Source organism: Rhinopithecus bieti, unplaced genomic scaffold (assembly GCF_001698545.2).
Source record: "Rhinopithecus bieti isolate Rb0 unplaced genomic scaffold, ASM169854v2 scaffold_21022, whole genome shotgun sequence".
Classification (NCBI taxonomy): domain Eukaryota; kingdom Metazoa; phylum Chordata; class Mammalia; order Primates; family Cercopithecidae; genus Rhinopithecus; species Rhinopithecus bieti.
In genome coordinates, this window is record NW_016810401.1 from 782809 (window position 1) to 802871 (window position 20063).

The following is a 20063-nucleotide window of genomic DNA, read 5'->3' on the forward strand; positions in this document are numbered from 1 at the left end:
ATTAATATAAATTTATATCATATTATAATGGAGTATAAATATAATATATAATATATGACTTATAATATAATTATATTATTAACTAACACTAATATATAATAATATAATATAACATAATGGTAAAAGGAGATCTACCATTTGATCCAGCAATCCTACTACTGGGTGTCCACCCAGAGGAAAAGAAGTCATTTTATGAAAAAGACACTTGCACATGCATTTTATAGCAACACAATTTGCAATTGCAAAATATGGACCCAGCCCAATCAACAAGTGGATAAAGAAAATGTGGTGTATATATATATATATACGTGTATATATATATATATATATATGCACTATGGAATACTACTCAGCCATGAAAAGGAAAGAAATTAAGAAATTAAGAAAATTAAGAGTTTTTTAAAAAATGGAAATGAAAACACAACATACTGAAATATATGGGATACAGCAAAAAAACAAAAAAAAATACACTAAATAACAGTACTAAGAGGGAAGTTTATAGCAGTAAACACCCATATCAAAAAAGTAGATCGAGACCGGTCTGGCCAACATGGTGAAACCCCATGTCTACCAAAAATACAAAAATAATTAGCCAGGCATGGTGTCATGTGCCTGTAATCCTAGCTGCTCCAGAGGCTGAGGCAGTAGAATTGCTTGAACCTGGGAGGTAGAGGTTGCAGTTAGCCGAGATTGTACCCCTGCACTCCAGCTTGGGCGACAGAGTGAGACTACATATTAAAAAGGGGGAAAAAAGGTAGAAAGACTGCAAATAAACAGGCTAATGGTGCACTTCAAAGAACAAAAAAGGAAAGAACAAACCAAACCCCAAATTAGCAGATAAAAAGAAATAATAATAAAAATCAGAGAAGAAATAAATTAAATTAAGACTTAAAATCTACAAAGGAGCAGCAAGATTAATAAGTTGATTTTTTGAAAAGATAAAACAAATTGATAAACCTTTAGCTGGACTAAGTAAGAAGAGAGAAAACTGAAATAAATAAAATCAGAAACGAAAAGAGAGACATAACAACTGAGACCAAGAAATACAAAGAATCACTTAAAAATATTATGAACAACTATAGACAATTTGGAAAACTTAGAAGAAATGGATATATTTCTAGTCGTATACAAACTTACCAACACTGCGCCATGGTAAAAATAGAAAAGTTCAACAAATCAATAACAAGTCATGAGATCAAAGCCATAATAATAATAATTTAAAACACCTGTCACTAAAGAAAACCCCAGGACCTGATGCTTCACTGCTGAATTCTACCAACCATTTAAAGAAGAACTAATGCTAATTCTATTCAAACTCTTAACGAAATTGAAGAGGAGAGAACACTTCTAAACTCATTTTATAGAGCCAGCATTACCCTGATACCAAAACCAGGCAATGAAACAACAAAGAAAGAAGACTCCAGGCCAATGTTGCTGATGAACAAAAATGTAAAAATCCTCACCAAAATACTAGCAGACTAAATTCAACAACAGATTAAAAGATTTTTCACCAAAATCAAGTGAAATTCATTCCAGGGATGCAAAGATTGTTCAACATGAGCAAATCAATAAAGAAGTGTCAGAATCAAGAACAAAACCCATATGATCACATCAGTAGATGCTAAAAAATCATTCGTAAAATTCAACATCCTGTTATAATGAAAAGCCTCAATATACTTGGTATAGAAGGAACATATTTCAACATAATAAAGGCCATGTATGATAAATCCACAGCTAATATGATACTAAATGGGGAAAAATAGAAAACATTTCCTCTAAAATGTGGAACAAGGCAAAGATGTCCATTTTCACCACATTTATTCAGCGTAATACTGGAAGTCCCAACCAGAGCAGTTAGGCAAGAGAAAGACATATGGGTCATCCTAGTTGGAAAGAAAGAAGTCAAATTAGCCTTCTTTTCAGACAATGTGGTTTTACAGTTAGAAAAATCTAAAGACTCCACCAAAAAACTGTGAGAACTAATAAATACATTCAGTAAAGTTACAGAATACAAAATCAACATATAAAAATCAGTAGCATTTCTATATCCTAAAAGCAAATAACGTGAAAAAGAAATCAAAAAGCAATCCAATCTGCAATAGCTATAAATAATATAAAATACTTAGGAATCAGTTTAACCAAGAAGTGAAAGATGTATACAAACAAAACTATAAAACACTGATGAAAGAAATAGAAGAGGACAAAAAAATGGAACTATATTTCATGCTCATAGATTGAAAGAATTAATATTGTAAAATAACCAAAGCAATTACTCAAAGCAATTTACAGATTCAGTGCAATCCCTATGAAAACACTAATGACGTTTTTCACAGAAATAGAAATAACAATCATAAATTTTAGATGGAACAACAGAAGACCTCCAATAGCCAAAGCTATTCCAAGCAAAAGAACATAATTGGAGGTATCACATTACCTGACTTCAAAATATACTACAACATTATAGTAACCAAATCAGCATGGTACTAAAACAGATACATAAACCAGTGGAACAGAATAGACAACCCAGATATAAATCCATGCATTTATAGCCAAGCCACTCTCGACAAATACAGCAAGGACATACACTGGGAAAAGACCGTCTCTTCAATAAATGGCACTGGGAAAACTGGATAACCACACGCACAAGAATGAAACTAGATTCTGTCTCACACCATATAAAACATCAAATAAAAACGGATTGAATAACTAAATGTAAGACCTGAAACTGTGAAACTACTAGAAGAAAACATTGGGAAACACTCCAGGATATTGGTCTGGGCAAAGATTCTTGGGTAAGACCTCAAAAACTCAGGCCGTCAAAGCAAAAATATAGACAAATGGGATTACATCAATCAAAAAAGCTTCTGCACAGCAAAGGAAACAATCAACAAAGTGAAGAGACAACCCACAGAGTGGGAGAAAATATTTTTAAACTATCCATCTAATAACGGGTTAATAATCTAAATATAGAGAGAGCTCAGACAACTCAATAGCAAAAAACCAACTAATCTGATTTTAAAAATGGGTGAAAGAACTGAATAGACATTTCTCAAAAGATATACAAATGGCCAATATGTAAATAAATGCTCAACAACACTAATAATCAGAGAAATGTAACTCAAAAAGGCAATGAGATATCATACCTCAGGCAGAATGGCTTTTATCAAAAAGACAGGAAATAATGGATGCTGGCAAGGATATGAAGAAAGGAGAACCCTCATACACTATTGATGGGAGTATAAATTAGTATAGTCATTATGGAAAACTGTATGGATTTTCCTCAAAAAAACTAAAGATAGTATTACTATATGATTCAGCAATTCCACTTCTGGGTATGTATCCAAAAGAATGAAAATTATATAACAAAGTGATAGCTGCACCATGTTTAGTGCAGCACTATTTATTATAGCCAAAATATAGAATCAGCCTAAGTGTTCATCAATGAATGAATGGATAAAGAATACGTGGTATATATACACACACATTTTTAGCCATAAAAAATGAAATCATGTTATTTGCAGTAACATGATGGAACTGGAGGTCATTATGTTAAATGAAATAAGCCAAGCACAGAAAGAAAAATATCCATGTTCTCATTAATATGTGGGAGCTAAAAATGTCCCATGAAGATAGAGAGTAGATTGGTGGTTATCAGAGGCTGGAAAGGGTAGGGGAAAAGGAGGATAAAGAGAGGTTGATTGAGTACAAATATACAATTATAAGAAATAAAATCTAGTGTTTGATAAATCAATAAGGTGACTATAATTTACAATAATCTATTGCTATTTCAAAATAGCTAGAAGATAATTCAGATGTTTCTGGTATAATAAAAAGACAAATATTTGAAGTAACAGATAACCCAATTACATTAATTTGATCTTTACAAATTATATGAATGTACTAAATTATCATGTGTACCTAGAAACTATGTACATCAATACAAAAATAAAATTTAAAACAATGTTAATTAAAATAACAATGAGATGCCACTTATCAAATACTAAATTAGCAACATTATAAAAGATGACACTATTTAGTGTCAGTGATTATTCAGTAAAATACATTCTCATTTATAACTTAGAGGAGTAAAATTTGTATAGCTATTGGAAAGTTGCTTTGCCAGATGGTGTTCATTGTATTGTCACAGTAATTCCATTATAAGTTATTTCCAAAGAGATTTACTTTTATGCACTGTTTTGTCCACACTGCATATCATAATAAAATTATTTTTAAAATAATTATAAATGTATAAATATAGATAAGAGTCAAGGAACTTAGCCACCATATTAAAATAGAATGTAACGAAATTGGAAAACAATTATTGTTTGTAATGAAACTGTGGACAAGGTATTTGACTTATTATCAGAAGAAACAATACTTTTTATTTTAGTCTTCTCTGCTTGGTGCCTCTGCCATGAACTAAGTATGACACTGAGGATGAAATAAGTGAGAATGTATATTCCAGTTTTCTTAATTTTGAGTCATATTTTATTTTATCTATTCCCCATTTGTTTCCCTTTCATGTATTTTGTATAAGAGGCTGAGACACATCTCCATCGGGTGGGAATTCCTAAATATCAGTGGTCTTTATATTCCCACCCTCTCCATGGAGTGAGGCCCCTGGAGTTGCACAGACCTGAGGTTCTTGTCCCATGTGGGTCCTCTCTCTTGAGACAGGTCTCCATCTCCTGGAATAAATTCTCCTCGAGAGAACCCCTCCTTCTGGTTGAAACTGAGAATGGATGCTTCATGGTTAGGATTCAAATTCAAATGGCCTATCCCTTATACTAGGACACTTAATGCTAAGGTTTGACACATACTAATCCCTCTGAGCTAAAAACCAATGACCCTTTCAGCACCTACCCTACTAGTGAATTTTTAACAATTTTAATATTTATCTTCCTTTTTCTTGAACCCTTGATATTCTTCCACTTTTATTACCAAGTTCCTTACATAGTACTTACTATGTGCTGGCCATTTTTCATACAGATGATTAATTTATTTAACTATCTTAACGTAATGAGGTAGTACTACTATTATCTTGACAAATTAGGAAATTGGATTTTGGAAAGGTAGTTTCTAGCCAAAGGCCACACAGCTAGTAAATTATATAAGTGGTGTTCAAACCCAGGACACTCTTTTTCTTAATCCTCCACCATGCTTCTACATTTTCTATTGGCTATTTTTGCAATCTAGATTCTGAACCCAAACATACCATTCCCTTTCTTCTATCAGCTAAGATATTTGCCTCTCTGACTCATCATCTGTATTGCAAGCTACAGCTTCTAAAAGATTACATTTGTGTAAATGGAAATTGTGGATGGGCTGATTCTTGATCCTTCCACATGCTTCTGCATTTGGCCTGGCACTTTCCAATCCATCCTACTCAAAGTGGCAAGTGCATTTCTTCCCCTCTGCAAGAATCCCCCATCCTGTGTGCCCTTGGTGGCAGGTAACTCACATTTGATACAATCCTAGTGGGGTTCTCACCTCTGAGGGGCAGATGTTTTTGTTTCTGAACTTGGCACCGCGTGAGAAATAGAATAAACAGAACCAGGAGAAGGAGACCAAAGATACTAGATAAAATAAGTGCTGAATGACCTGTATAGAAATTAAGCATTGATAAGTATTAAACTAGTAGATATCAGTTGTGGGTTTATACATTGTAAAAAAAACTTGTTCCCTAGTTGCTGAGAAGAATAATGGCTATACATTTCAGCATATTCATGAACAATACATAATCTTTGAGAGCTATTTTAGATGAAAACTATCTAGGAACAACTGAATCCAAATCTTTCCATAATTCTATTGTCCTAAATTACTTCCAATTTTATGTGAAAGATTTGATAATTAAACCTTTCCTCTTGCATTGCATTCACTACTAAAACATCAGAAATCAGAAAATACTAGAGCTTGAGCTGTGAGCTGTTTCTTTTTTTCTTTTTTTTTTGAGATGGAGTCTCACTCCATCACCCAGGCTGAGTGCAGTGGCGTGACCTCGGCTTACTGCAACCTCTGCCTCCTGGGTTTAAGGGATTCTCCTGAGGCTTGAGCTGTTTCTGCCAGTCTCACAAAGAATACTCAAGAATCTAGAAAGATAACTCTATCTATGAGGGTACCACGAGAGTCTTATCCTTCTCTGCGTGTAAAAAGGATTTTTCTAGAGAGAAGGACTGCATAGCAAAGCAATCACAGAGCTATTGATACCACTGGCTGCGACTCACAGACTGATATTTCTGCAGTCCAGAGTCTTCTTTGATTATCATAGCAGTTTCTGCCCTCCCTCGACCTTCCTTATAGCCTTAGGTATTACCTGAGGAGGCATTCGGTGATTTCAGCGACTGCCCTGAGAGAGAGAGAGAAAGACATAAACGAACGAAAAGGAACTGGGTATTTCTTTTTACATCTCCTGTGAATATTGGATGTCATTTAAATATCCTTTTTACGTCTGTGAACATTGGCTGTCATTTAAAATATCACTCCTCAGAATCCTCTTGCTAAGAGGATTTAGTCTAAGGCTAAATCCAGCTTTCTTCCCTCAGAATTATGGGGGCTATTTTAGATAACTGTGGAACATTATCTTATTTAGTTGTGGAAAAACATTAGTTTAACATAGCCTTTCATTCTTCAGCAAGAAATCCTAGTATCTTCAGTTCAACTCTCTGAGTGAGGCTGTTTCCCAATATTCTCTACCATTCCTGGGAGACTCAGTTTAAGCATGGCCTTTTCACACTTACCAGAGCACCTCACGCCAGCATCTTCCTTGTGTCCACAGTCACTTTGTCCCCAGGGTTTGGCATGACAGTCCCATAGAAATGACTCATTTCCTTTGCACTGCATCTCATCCAACCAGATGGTTCCAGTTCCCTGGCCAAATGAAGCCTCCTTCAGGGCAGCCAGAGCAGAGCCACAGCCCAGCTGCTGACATACCACTTCCGCCTCAGCCAGGTCCCAGGAGTCATCACACACTGTGCCCCAGGAGCCTGCGTGCCAGATCTCCACTCTCCCAGAGCACTCAGTGTCTCCTCCACGCACTCGTATTCTATCTACAAAGGCACAAAACATGGCTGTCTTTACTCCTGAAGGAGGTTGTGGGAGAATGCTGAGGTAGAAAAACTTGAAGGTAATAAATGTGCTTGATGAATATGGATGTGGTAAGGTAGGCAGAATTTCAATGTTACATAGATTAGACAAGAACCTGTAAAGTGAATAAGCCCCTACACATGACTGTGGTTTGTACTAGTCACAGTCAAGGGGTGAAGCATCTCCAGCGAGGCCAAACCAGATATTCATTTTCTACTCTAGGTGTCTGAAAACAAAACATATTGATTTCATTTTCCAAATTTCAATGTCCTATCTGACACAAACCTCCTGTCTTGTCCCTCTCATTTTCACAATTTCTCCAAATATAACTAATGTTCGTTTGGCTCAAGTCTGATCCATAGACCATTGCTTCTTCTATGTCTTCCAATTATCAGTCCTTTCTTGCCTTCACTTCGCTCCCTGTAAGTATGTATACTAAGATCATAACTACAAACACTCTCTTTCCCAAATGAATAATGCCTTGGCACTAGTGACCTCTCATCACATGGCTGTGTACAAATGCAGGATAAGCCTAACTCTCCACCTCCTTTAAGCTGGTTCCTGAAATACTGAGTTTCACTGCAGATAATTATAACTGGGGTCATTTTAAACTTGCTGTCAAAAAAGTTGGCAGAATCCTCGATATTTTAGAATGATCTTATCATTTTTATTTCTCATTCTTTATTATTTTGTTACACGTTCTTTCATATTCTAAGCCTCTGCCTTACCTCTGCCCACCAACCACATGAAGACCAAAAGAGAATCTCGGGATTTCTCTACTGGATCTTAGTTCCCGTAATAATATAATATAGTTTCAGTAGATAATTAACTTTTAGGTAATTTGGCTTCTATTCAAAAGGGTGTTTTTGATCTAAACATCTTATCCCCAGGTCTGATAAGTCATCCCCAAGTCCCCAAACCTGGTAACTTTCACATGTACCCTTTAAAAATTTTCCTTTCTCATTGTCATAAGAGTCCCTCTCCAGTTACCAGGTTAACTCTTTTCTCTCTCGCATAGCCAAACATCTTGAAAGAGTTTATTTTTTCTCTTCATTTTTGTAAATCTCCTGCTCATTAATAAATACTTTTAGACTAGCTTCTACCTCCTACCATTGAATGGCCTATATAATAATAAATCACTGAATGGCCTATATAATAATACATTCAGAGTATGGTTTTTAATCCTACTTCTTTGCTATGGTTTGGCTGTATCCCCATCCAAATCTTGAACTGTAGCTCCCATAATTCCCATGTGCTGTTGGGGGGACCTGGTAGGAGGTAATTGAATCATAGGGATGGGTCTTTCCTGTGCTGTTCTTGTGATAGTGAATAAGTCTCACAAGATCTGATGGTTTTATACAGGGGAGTTCCCCTGCACATGCTCTTTTGCCTGCCACCATGTAAAACGTGACTTTGCTCCTCCTTTGCCTTCAGCCATGATTGTGAGGCCTCCCCAGCCATGTGGAATTGTGAGTCCATTAAGCCTCTTTCCTTTATAAATTACCTGGTTTCTGATATTTCTTTATTAGCAGCATGAGAACTGACTAATGCATTCTTTCATCCTTTCACAAAATTGACTCAAGAAAATGAGACTAAGCCAATAGTCCTGGACATTCTTTTTAAGTATTAACAAATTACTATCCAAAATAGCTGTAGTTATTCTCTTCAAATATTGAAACACAATGATTTTATTCCATATACTATTAAAGATCATAAAAGCTGGCAGAATTCATCCTAGTCAATTTTATATTTCAACAAATCTCCAATGCTAATATCAACAAATATAAAAAGAGCACTGAAGATCTATTGCATAGTATCATTCATATACATATAGATGCAAAATTTTAACACACAATATTGATAAATTAAAACTTAAGATAGTTGAAATCCAAAATTTCAGGTAATATAATTGATCAAATAGGAAAATAGATTTTGGGAAGAAAATATTGAGAAATATGCTTAAAATAATTTTCTCTGTATTTAAAGATATTTAATGTGATGTTACTTAAAATGGAAAAATAACTTGAATTTTTTACATGTCCAGTGACAGGGATTTGGTGCATCAGATTACAGTGTATCATATGGTAAAAAAAATATACTTTAACTTGAGAAAATATTGCTAAATCAAAAGAGCAGGCAGCACAAAAATGCATAGTATAACTTTTTTGCAATAAAATAGATGAATATATATAAAATATATACACATATATGATACTCAAGAGTGTAACATCAGCTATATATCATCAACTGATCATGGTACTACAGGTGATATTTGTGGTTTTTTTCAAGATTTCTTTTTTTTTTTTTCAATTTTCAGGGGAATGATATTTTGTGACAAAATTACAATAGTAAAAAGAAGCAAAATGCTTAAAAGTATGAAGCACAAATGGACAATACTCATAAATAATGTCCATATCCACTACCAACCAAGCCCATGCAAATTATGTTGATTTAGGTGAAATTTTAATTTGGGAAGGTATGTGTATGTCTGTGTATATGTTTCTTTCTGTGTGTAACATTGATGGGAAGGGTGAAATAAAATCAATGCTCTCATATACTGGTGATAAGAATGAAAACTAATGCATAGGTTTTCTGCTGGAGTAATTAGCTAGTACATATAAAGAATCATAAAAATGTTCACTCATTTTACCCACTCATTATGGGACTAGAAATATAACCTTCAGATATAATCAGAGATTCACTGAAAATGAACAAGGATGCTTATAATGGCATTATTTATACTAGTTTGACATTGAGAAATAGCCTTAATACTAATAATCACATGGTTATTTATGTTCACATGATAAAATATTACATGCCATTTGAAAGCTATTCATTGAAATTAGAGTATATTTACAGTATACTTTTACATACAAAAGTAGGATACAGAAATCCTAAATATAGTGTAATGCTATACATTATATGCATATATATCATACTATATATACATGTACACATATATAGTATCTATATTTCATATACACATATCTATAGTTCATACACACAATCATAACTTCAAGTTTTTGTACAAAAGGAAGTCTAATAGTTAATGTTTCTGAATATTAGTAATGGCTATTTTTGATAATCAGATTAAACGTGGAATGCATTTTATTGTTTATAATTGTACAATTTCTAAAATCTCTACAATAAACATATTAAATTTTAATCAAATAAGACAATTTACAAGTGTCTTATAAATAATCAACTAACTTCCCATAGTAAAATGTTCTGCAGGAAAAAATAGAGCTGTTTAATCTCCCTAATTAATTCACATTTCCTCAAAAGTTCTGGGCTTTCTAGAATTTCTAAGACAAAGTATATACATAATATTTTCATTTTTAAAAACACCATAATTTTTTATGAGTTGTTATCCCTTTATGTGCTTTCATCCAGCTTCTCACAAGGAGCTTAAAGGAATCAAAAGAGACAATATACATTTTTAAATACCCTGTAAAATACTAAACCAAAATAATAAAATTTCAATATAGAATAGATGTGATAAATCAGGATTTATTGTCATGCACTTTTCAGTGGGTCTGCCGTGTGTTCCTGAATGGAAAGATTTGCTATTTGTGCTAAGTTATATTTCACAGGGCTTCAGTGACAGCCAGTGTTTAGAAAGATACCCACGTTCACATGTGATCCAGGTCTCTTCTGCTGGGCTGGAGATTCTTCGCTCCCATGGGGCAGAGAGGCACTGCCATATGGAGATATGCGTTTTAGAACACTGAATGTCATCCACCCACATGAAACCAGAGCCTATCTTAGACAAAGGGGCGAGGCTGACAACTCCATTCTCCCCACAGCCCAGCTGCCTGCACACGATCCCTGCTATGGCTGTGGTGATGTTCCTCCTGCCAACGCTGCCCCAGGTCCCATTATAGAAGACTTCCAATCTCCCAGCACAGCTCTCCATTTCAGTTTCACTGTAGAGCCTCAAGGCTGTGAATTCTACAGAGAAATACAAAACTTAGTGTTAAATATTTCCTTTGGAGTTGGAAAATTCCTCCTCAAGGAATCCATTTTTCCCTTGGAAATAATATATTAGGGCTCACGATACAATTTCATAAATCACTCTGACATATTAACAGCATAAATCTGATGGAAACTAAGGGTCTTGTGTGATTTCACGATTTGCGTGGGTTTCCCAAATATAGTATTTGAGCTTTAAATTTATATCAACTTAAGTTAAAATGCAACCTTCTACATTCTACTCTCGAACATAAATTCAATTCAGGAAATAATCAGGAGGTTAATCCCATTTGCAGGTATGTCCAAGGGAGAGAATACAGTTATGGGTTCTTCGTTTCTATTTCTGGTCAGGCTGGTCAAGTCCCTTCCTCATCCCTCTTTTTCGCTTACCACTAGAGACAGAAACTAACAACCATGGCTTCAGGCTACTAAAAGCCTAAAACAAAACAAAACAGAACAACAAAATAAGGCAGATTGGACACGGTTGACAGTGTGTTCTCAGAGCCAAGGTGGATGTAACGTAAGGTCCCTTTCTTGGGGTCTAACCTTCTCTGACAGTAAGACCAATCTTATTTTTCTCAGTTATGAATGATACCCAGACAAGTGTAATATGACAAGGGTATTAAGAAATCAGTATAAGAATAGGATTAAAATCAAGTGACTTTTTTTTTTATTCCTAGGCCATACACTTTTCACTATACTTTACAATTGTGTGTGTGCAAGTGCGTGCACATATGCGTAGAGGAGGGTGCAAAGGTAGTAGCACAGACCTGAGCAGATGACCCCTGCGTCCTCCTTGTGCCTGCAGTCGTGCTGCCCCCAGCCCCGGGAAGGGCACTGCCACAAGTGGGACTCCGTTCCTGTGCAGTTCAGGTCATCCAGCCAGATGGGCCCTGACCCCGCCCCAAAGTGAGCAGAGACTGTGGCATTGAGGGCCACTCCACAGCCCAGCTTTCGACACACCACGTGGGCATCACTCAGGTCCCAGCCGTCATCACAGATGGTGCCCCACAAGCCGTCGTGATAGATCTCTACTCTCCCGGCACAGCGGCCGTCCCCGTCCACCAGGCGGAGCCCTTTGTCCTCTTAGAGGAGAAAGTCCAGTTAATAGGTCACATTCTTTAGGGTCGCAGTGTTACCTAAAACTGATTCTGCTTACCTAAGCAGATGAAAGCACGGCCCTCTGGAACTGCAGACAAATACGGGTCAGATAAATTTGCAAGGCATGGAAACAGTGGCTGGGTCAGGCTTCCTGGTGGAGGGTGTAGGAAATGGGGCAAAAGTAAGACCAAAATACATGGAAAAGGTTGAAGAGTTCTGTGATAACATGGAATCAGCAATTGTGGTGAGGACTTCTCAAACCCTGTCATCTATTGAAATCATTTTTATTAATGATGTCTACTTGTAAATCCCAAACACAGAGGTGTTAACTTCACCCTAGGAATGGCCCTAGTTATCATTATTTCTTACATGTTACTCTTTGACTGTCATGCCTATCCTCTCTCCACCTGTGCCCCCATTTTCTTACCCCTCTTTCCTTTAATCCTACACTCCCTCTACCATCTCTGGGTTATATTGACAGTAGTTAACCATAAGCATTGTTCTCTTACCTGTGCAGGTCACAGAGACAGTATTTCCATGGACACAGGGAGGTGCTCCAAGAACTGTCATTTGACAGTTATCCAGAAGTGACTCATTCCCTAAGCAATGAAACCTGTGTCCCCACACATGACCAGTTCTTTCTCCAGTATATTTTCCTCCTGTGGTTGAGACAGCAGCCCCACAGCTGAGCTGTCTACATAGAACGTGGGCATCTTCTGGGTACCAGTGGGTGTCACACAGTAAGCCCCAGAGTCCAAGCACCTTGATCTCCACTTGCCCGTCACATTGGGATTTGCCATTCACAAGTCGGACATCTGTATATCCTGGGAGGAGACAAGGCCATAGAAGAGACATCAGGACTTATCCGCTCCAGCCTCATACTCCCCATCTCTAGCCCCACCAATTAAGATTATTTAAAAATCTCACGGGAACAGACAACTCCAACTTCTCTGCTGTGGATACAAGTGTCTTCCGGATGTTGAACCGTGGGGCATAATGCAAGGTGAGTTTCACTCCCTTCACACTGGAACTTTTCGGCCCAAGTTAGACCACTCCCTTTTCCAAAGTGATCTCCCACAGAAAGAGATACGGCATCTCCACAATTTAATTCTCTGCACAGCACATTGGCAGCATGAAGAGAGAAATCAGAATCACAGACAGAGCCCCATGTGTCTGCATGTTTCACTTCAACACGTCCAGAGCAGGGCATATCAGCTCCAACCAGCCTGGGCTGCCTGTGGGCTACAAAATAGTATTTCAAAAGTTAGTTTTTAGGGTTTTCCAATATCTGTCCCTGTCTCCAATCTCCACCTCCAACCCCAGAGCAATTTTTTTCCATTCATCGTTAAAACATCCCATTTGTAGGGGCTCAGAGAATGAGATTAACAGTACAGACTTAAATTCATAGATCTGGATTACATATCTATTTCCTATGTCTTGGTGACCCACCAATCCTAGATTTAGAGCTCCTCAGAAGGAAATTAATTGCACAATTTGTTTACATTAAAAAATGCTAATTAACTTCAGCATTAAACAACATATATGAAGATTTGTAGTCATCTTAAGAAGATGGTGTAACGTAAGAATAGAAAGACTTCTACCTGCTGGTTAGATCCCAGTAATCCATCTAAATGAGTAATTTATAAACAAACAAAAAAAATACTGCCCATTATTCTGACTCTATTCTTTGCAGCAAAACTACTTATATTAGTAATGTAAATTATCTGTCTCCAACCCAGCCATTTTTCCAAACTCCTGACTCATTTATCCAATTTCTACTTAGCATTTCCGCTTGGAATTCTTATAGACATCTCAATGTGAATTCTTTGGAGTCCTTTCAAACTTCTATCCAAGGTTGCAGACTTCCATATTTCTATTGATAGAACTCCACCATTCCAGACATTCAAATATTTTGAAATAATTCTTGACTTCTGTTGCATAATTTATCTCGCCTTTCAGAAAGTTTTGTTTTCTGTATTTTCAAAGTATGTCCACAATCCCAAAACTTCTCACCCCTTCAACCCTAGTGCCTGGATTGAGCCACCATCATTACTTGCCTGAGTTACTGCAATAGATTCCTACAGATTCCCTGTTTCTATAATTATTCCTCTATAGTTCATCTTTTAAAAAAATAAAAACCCAGAGAGGTCATTTAAAATGATGTGTCAGGTTAAATAAGTATTCTGCCCCAAATCCTCCCATGACTCCATATTTTACTCAGAGTAAAAACTTAAACTCCTACAAAGCTCTACTTGTCCCTGAGTGACCTTCCCCTGCTCATTTACTTCTTTTGGTGCCATGTTCTGATGCTTTACTTATTGCTCTTCAGCTGCACTGGATTCCTTTCTCTTCTTCAAACATATCAGGCATAATCCTACCCCAAGGCTTTTCAACTGGCTGTATCTCTATTTGTATTTTCCTTCTGCATATATAAATATAACTGACTCTCTCATGACCTTCAAGTCTTTGTCTATGTTTCACCTTTTAAGTAAGGCGTACCCCAATCATTTTATTTGGAATTTCATTCTGTCCCATAAACACTCTGGATTCTATTTTCTAGTTCTATTTTTTTCCCCATAGCTTCTAACATCAGCTAACAGCATATATTTTACTTCATCTCAGAAAGTGATGCTCTTTTGAACAGCACTACTCTAGAATCTCCTATCAATAAAAAAAATTGAGTAACTCCCCTGGAGATTATATTCCTTTTTAGTCATCACCTTATCTATTTCTTCCCCTTAAAATTTCAACTTTTGGAAATAGTCTATGCCTATTATTCCAACATTTTTACCTCCCATTTCCTTCTCAACTTGAAATGATCTCCTTTTTCTAATGTGACAAAACTACTTTTATTAAATTTATTCATGACTTCTCTGTTGCTAAGTTTAGTGGAAATTGTTCCGTTTCATCTATATTGGCTTCTTAGGGTTTTTTTTTAATCCATGTCCCCATCTTTTTGAAACATCTTCTTCCCTTGGCTTTAGCGATGTGACATTCTGCAACCACTATTCCTCAGTATGCTTTTCCAACTTCTTTTATGTCAATAAACTATTAAATATTATTGTTCCTCAGGGCTAAGAGCTCCTCTTTCTTTGATCTAGGCTTTAAAAATTCTCAGTTTACATTTTATTCCTAGATTTGGTTTCCATCCACATATCTAGGACTCTAATAGTTACATCTCCATTCAATAGAAGTCTTCTGATCACCTAAATTTTATATCATATTTCCTCCAACCCTCTTCATTTGATGACTGCTTTACTATTGCCTCATATTTCACACACACAAAATTGGACTCATCATCCCACTCTCTCTAACCTGCTCCTCTTCCAAGATTATCTTTCCAGACAATGAAACTGCAGTGCACCCATCTGCTTAGTCTAGAAACCTTTATCTTTATTTCCACATTCAGTGTATTAAGTTCTGCTGGTTTCAGCTACTAAATATTTCTGAAATTTGGAAGCTTTTCAGCAGCTCCACAGTGAGCATCCTAATCAAAATTCCACATCTTCCCTAGAATTTATTCAACAACATGACTCCCAGCATCCAATAGCCTCCTCTCTCCAATACACACACAGACACACACACACACACACCACACTGCAGCCAGAGTGCTGTCTTTGAAATGCAAGTTGTATCATGCTTACAACCTTCAATGGTTTATCATTCACTTTAGAATAAAGTCCAGAATTCCTATTCCATAAATAACCTTTCCCTTCCCTACATATCAAGACTTTATTATAACTTTTCACCCTTGTTCACTTGGATCTAATACCTCTTCTTTCAACCATCTTTTAGTTCCCGGAATAACACAAGCTTATTCCCAAGTGTGGTACTCGAATAAAATACTGCTGTTTAAATTAATCTTCCCAACACTTCTTCATATGATTAAATCATACCTGTCCTTCACATCTTTCCTTAGCTATCACTTCACAGAAGTATTCTCCAACTCTGCAAATAGGTAATGTCTTCTAATTATGCCTTCTCATTTCATCTTGTGCTTCTACTTCACACAATTTTAAATAAACAATTATTTTATTATATATTTTTATTATACACCTGTCTTCCAGATAAGAGGGTAGGATTACTTTTATCTAGTTCGTTTACTTTTGACCTAATACTGTTGAGTAGCCACTTCATAAACATGTATTAAATAAGTGCAAAAAATAAATAATTGAATAAGTGTGTTTATCTTTGTCCAGAAATTACCTGAGCAGACCAAACTTGCTTCCAAATTGAAACGACATGCAGTCTGTTTCCACTCCCATTGTATACAATCCCAGAGAGACGCTTCCCTTCCAGTGCAGCCAGAATTAGATATAAAGATGTGTAATGTTCTTTCTGTGAAATGAGGCTCTCTGGAGACCAAGATTGCAGACCCACATTCAAGTTGCCTGCAAACAACTTCAGCAATGTTTATTCCCCAGCTGTTAGCACACAGAATTCCCAAGGCACCCTGGGCTTTCACCTCAACTCTTCCAGCACATCTGCTGCTTCCACCCACAAGCCTCAGCTCCATATCTGATGCATCTGAAACCAAATACCACAATGATTTTAGAGAAGCACTCTGTGTGAGACATTAAAGATTCTTATCCATTCACATACACTAACATAGACCAGTGGCCAAAAGTTGAGAGATTGTTCAGGTCCTGGCTTCACCAGTGTTTAATTTTATTTTGTACTTTCCTTCAAACTTAACTTTCCTTTTTATTGGATAAAAAATAAAATAACAAAAGTACACCAAGGTATGTTTCAAATCCATGAACATTTCTGGCTTATAAAGCAAGGATATAATTTCGCTTACAACATCTTATCAGAGACTTAGGATAAAAAATAATTTACTTAATGGCCCTAATTCTTGCCTGAATATTTGAAGAATTACATATTACATGTTAGATACTGAAGAGAATGTTAGGAAGAGGTGAAATAATTTAATGAAAAGGCGATTCCTCAAGGATCTAAAACTAGAAATACCATTTGACCCAGCCATCCCATTACTGGACATATACCCAAAGGTTTATAAATCATGCTGCTATAAAGACACATGCACACGTATGTTTATCGTGGCACTATTCACAATAGCAAAGACTTGGAACCAACCCAAATGTCCCTCAGTGATAGACTGGATAAAGAAAATGTGACACATATACACCATGGAATGCTATGCAGCCATAAAAAAGGATGAGTTCACGTCCTTTGCAGGGACATGGATGAAGCTGGAAACCATCATTCTGAGCAAACTATCACAAGGACAGAAAACCAAACACCACATGTTCTCACTCATAGGTGGGAACTGAACAATGAGAACACTTGGGCACAGGGTGGGGAACATCACACACCAGGGCCTGTCGTGAGGTGGGGAACGGGGGGAGGGATAGCATTAGGAGAAATACCTAATGTAAATGACGAGTTAATGGGTGCAGCACACCAACATGGCACACGTATACATATGTAACAAACCTGCATGTTGTGCACATGTACCCTAGAACTTAACGTATAATAATAAAAAAAAAAAGTCAAGGAAAAACTGCATAGGGTTGTGATATTACCAAATCCAGAAAAATGGAGAAACTTGCCTATTAGTAATGCCAAATGAAGTAATTCTAAAAAGAAATTGGAGCTCAGGAAAACAAAACATGAAATTCACTGTATATGAGAAGAGGAGTAGGTGGGTTTTTTTTTTTTTTGTTAATGAAAAATGCTCAGCATCACTAATGATCAGGAAAATGCAAATCGAAACTACAATGCAACACCACCTTACTCCTGTAAGAATGGCCATAATCAAAAAATCAAAAAATCATAGATGTTTGCATGGATGCAGTGGAAAGGGAACACTTCTGCACTGCTGGTGGGAATGTAAACTAGTACAACCACTATGAAAAACAGTGTGGAGATTCTTTAAAGAACTAAAAGCAGAGCTACCATTTGACCCAGCAATCCCACTACTAGGTATCTACCCAGAGGAAAATAAGTCATTATCTGAAAAAGATACTTGCAAACGCACGTTTATAGCAGCACAAATCACAATTGCAAAAATATTGAACCAGCCCAAATGCCCATCAATCAACAAGTGGATAAAAAAACTGGTGTATGTGTGTGTGTGTGTATATACACACACACATATATATACACACACACACATATGTATATACATATATACACATATATACACACACACATATATATACACATATATATATGATGGAATACTACTTAGCCATAAAGAAGAATGAATTAATGGCATTCACAGCAACATGGATGAAATTGAAGACTATTATTCTAAGCGAAGTAACTCAGGAATGGAAAGCCAAACATTGTATGTTCTCATTCATAAGTGGGGGCTAAGTTACGAGGATGAAAAGACATAATAATAATACAATGGACTTTGAGGACTCAGGGGAAAGGGTAGGAGGGGGTTGAGGAATAAAAGACTACAAATTGGGTTCAGCGTATACTGCTTGGGTGATGGGTGCATCAAAATCAATCTCACAAATCAAAACTAAAGAACTTACTCATGTAACTAATTACCATCTGTTCTCCCAAAAACCTATGGAAATAAAAAACTTTTTAAAAAGGAGGAAAAAAAAGAATTAAATTGGAAAGTAATTCTGAGCCAAATTGAAAGAGTCAGCTCTTGAAGGAAATTTTTAGCAGTGTTGATGTAAAATGAAATGAATCTAATTCTAGAAAGGTTACTTTATCTTTTTAGGACAGTTTGGTAGCTTTGAGCGTGCTGTGGCATAGTCTGTGAAACAAAAATAATATTGCCTGCTAATTTGAGGATATATCTAATTATATAAGAGTGTAATACTTCTTTAATTAAAACTATAAATGGTATCAGCTTGTTTTCTATTGTTTTAGTTAAAATAAAAATTCACATTATTAAATGCCTATGTGATATCAAACTATTTTTCTACTTTATATACTACATTATATTAATAGATTTATTGACTTCCTAATGTTGACAGATCTGACATGTCAGAAAATCAACTCTGACTTTGTCTGACCAGCTCAAACCTGACCAAGTTACTTCCTATTGGCCTTGAGAAGAAGAAAAATATCATGAACATGGTCTAGAGGACCTGGAATGTCTGTCCTTTCCTGCCACTTCAGCCCCACTTCCTGCCTTATAAAACAGCTGAATGAAATTTTACTACATTGGTTCTTTTGATATAATCTTGTGTAGACATGAGATGATTCTCTAAATAAAACTCTCATTCAGCAGAAAAATAGAGTTGCAATGTATTTCCATTTTAAGCCTATTTGTTACTCTGTGTCTTTGGAGCTCAGTGACAGGGTTTGTGAAACATGAGTTTCTGTTTGTAATTGGCAGGTGTTTCAAAACAATAATCATGTGAGGGTGGCAGATCAGTCTTAGCAACTTTACCATAAAAGTAAAAAGAAATTTTTTAAAATGGGACTTATTGTAGGTACTGATGTTTAGAGAGCTCTAATTTTGTGTGTGGTGGCAGGGAGGGTAGGAAGAATAAACATATATATCTTGTAGGAATCTCTATCGAAATTGAGATTCCATGAAAGGGTGTCTAGAAACAGATGAACTTTCTTCCCTAAATGAACTACGCTAAATATAGGGAAAAACATATTTCACTGCTTTGTAGCAACATATGTCCACTCTGAGAGAGAGTCTTAGGTGGAAAAACAGGTGTTGCAGGTGATTCATCATAAAAAGGTGACATCACATTGACTTTTAGGTTTTTCTGAATTTAAAAAATATGTATTTACGGCCGGGCGCAGTGGCTCAAGCCTGTAATCCCAGCACTTTGGGAGGCCGAGACGGGCGGATCACGAGGTCAGGAGATCGAGTCCATCCTGGCTAACACGGTGAAACCCCATCTCTACTAAAAACACAAAAAACTAGCCGGGCGAGGTGGCGGGCGCCTGTAGTCCCA

At 36.4% G+C, this 20063-nt stretch overlaps 1 protein-coding gene across 2 annotated transcripts in view; it reads right to left on the reverse strand.

Annotated features, from left to right (window-relative positions):
• Positions 1 to 20063, reverse strand: part of CD163L1 (CD163 molecule like 1) — a 94892-nt gene that overhangs the window by 11235 nt on the left and 63594 nt on the right. For both annotated transcript variants that reach the window (XM_017891841.1, XM_017891840.1), the window contains exons 9-18: positions 16363 to 16683; positions 13084 to 13398; positions 12666 to 12980; positions 12215 to 12307; positions 11826 to 12140; positions 10714 to 11034; positions 6738 to 7046; positions 6314 to 6346; positions 5491 to 5601; positions 4637 to 4732 (exon numbers count right to left, since the gene is read on the reverse strand). In XM_017891841.1, coding sequence (XP_017747330.1) covers positions 4637 to 4732; positions 5491 to 5601; positions 6314 to 6346; positions 6738 to 7046; positions 10714 to 11034; positions 11826 to 12140; positions 12215 to 12307; positions 12666 to 12980; positions 13084 to 13398; positions 16363 to 16683 — 2229 coding nt within the window. The remainder of the gene's footprint in view (positions 1 to 4636; positions 4733 to 5490; positions 5602 to 6313; positions 6347 to 6737; positions 7047 to 10713; positions 11035 to 11825; positions 12141 to 12214; positions 12308 to 12665; positions 12981 to 13083; positions 13399 to 16362; positions 16684 to 20063) is intronic.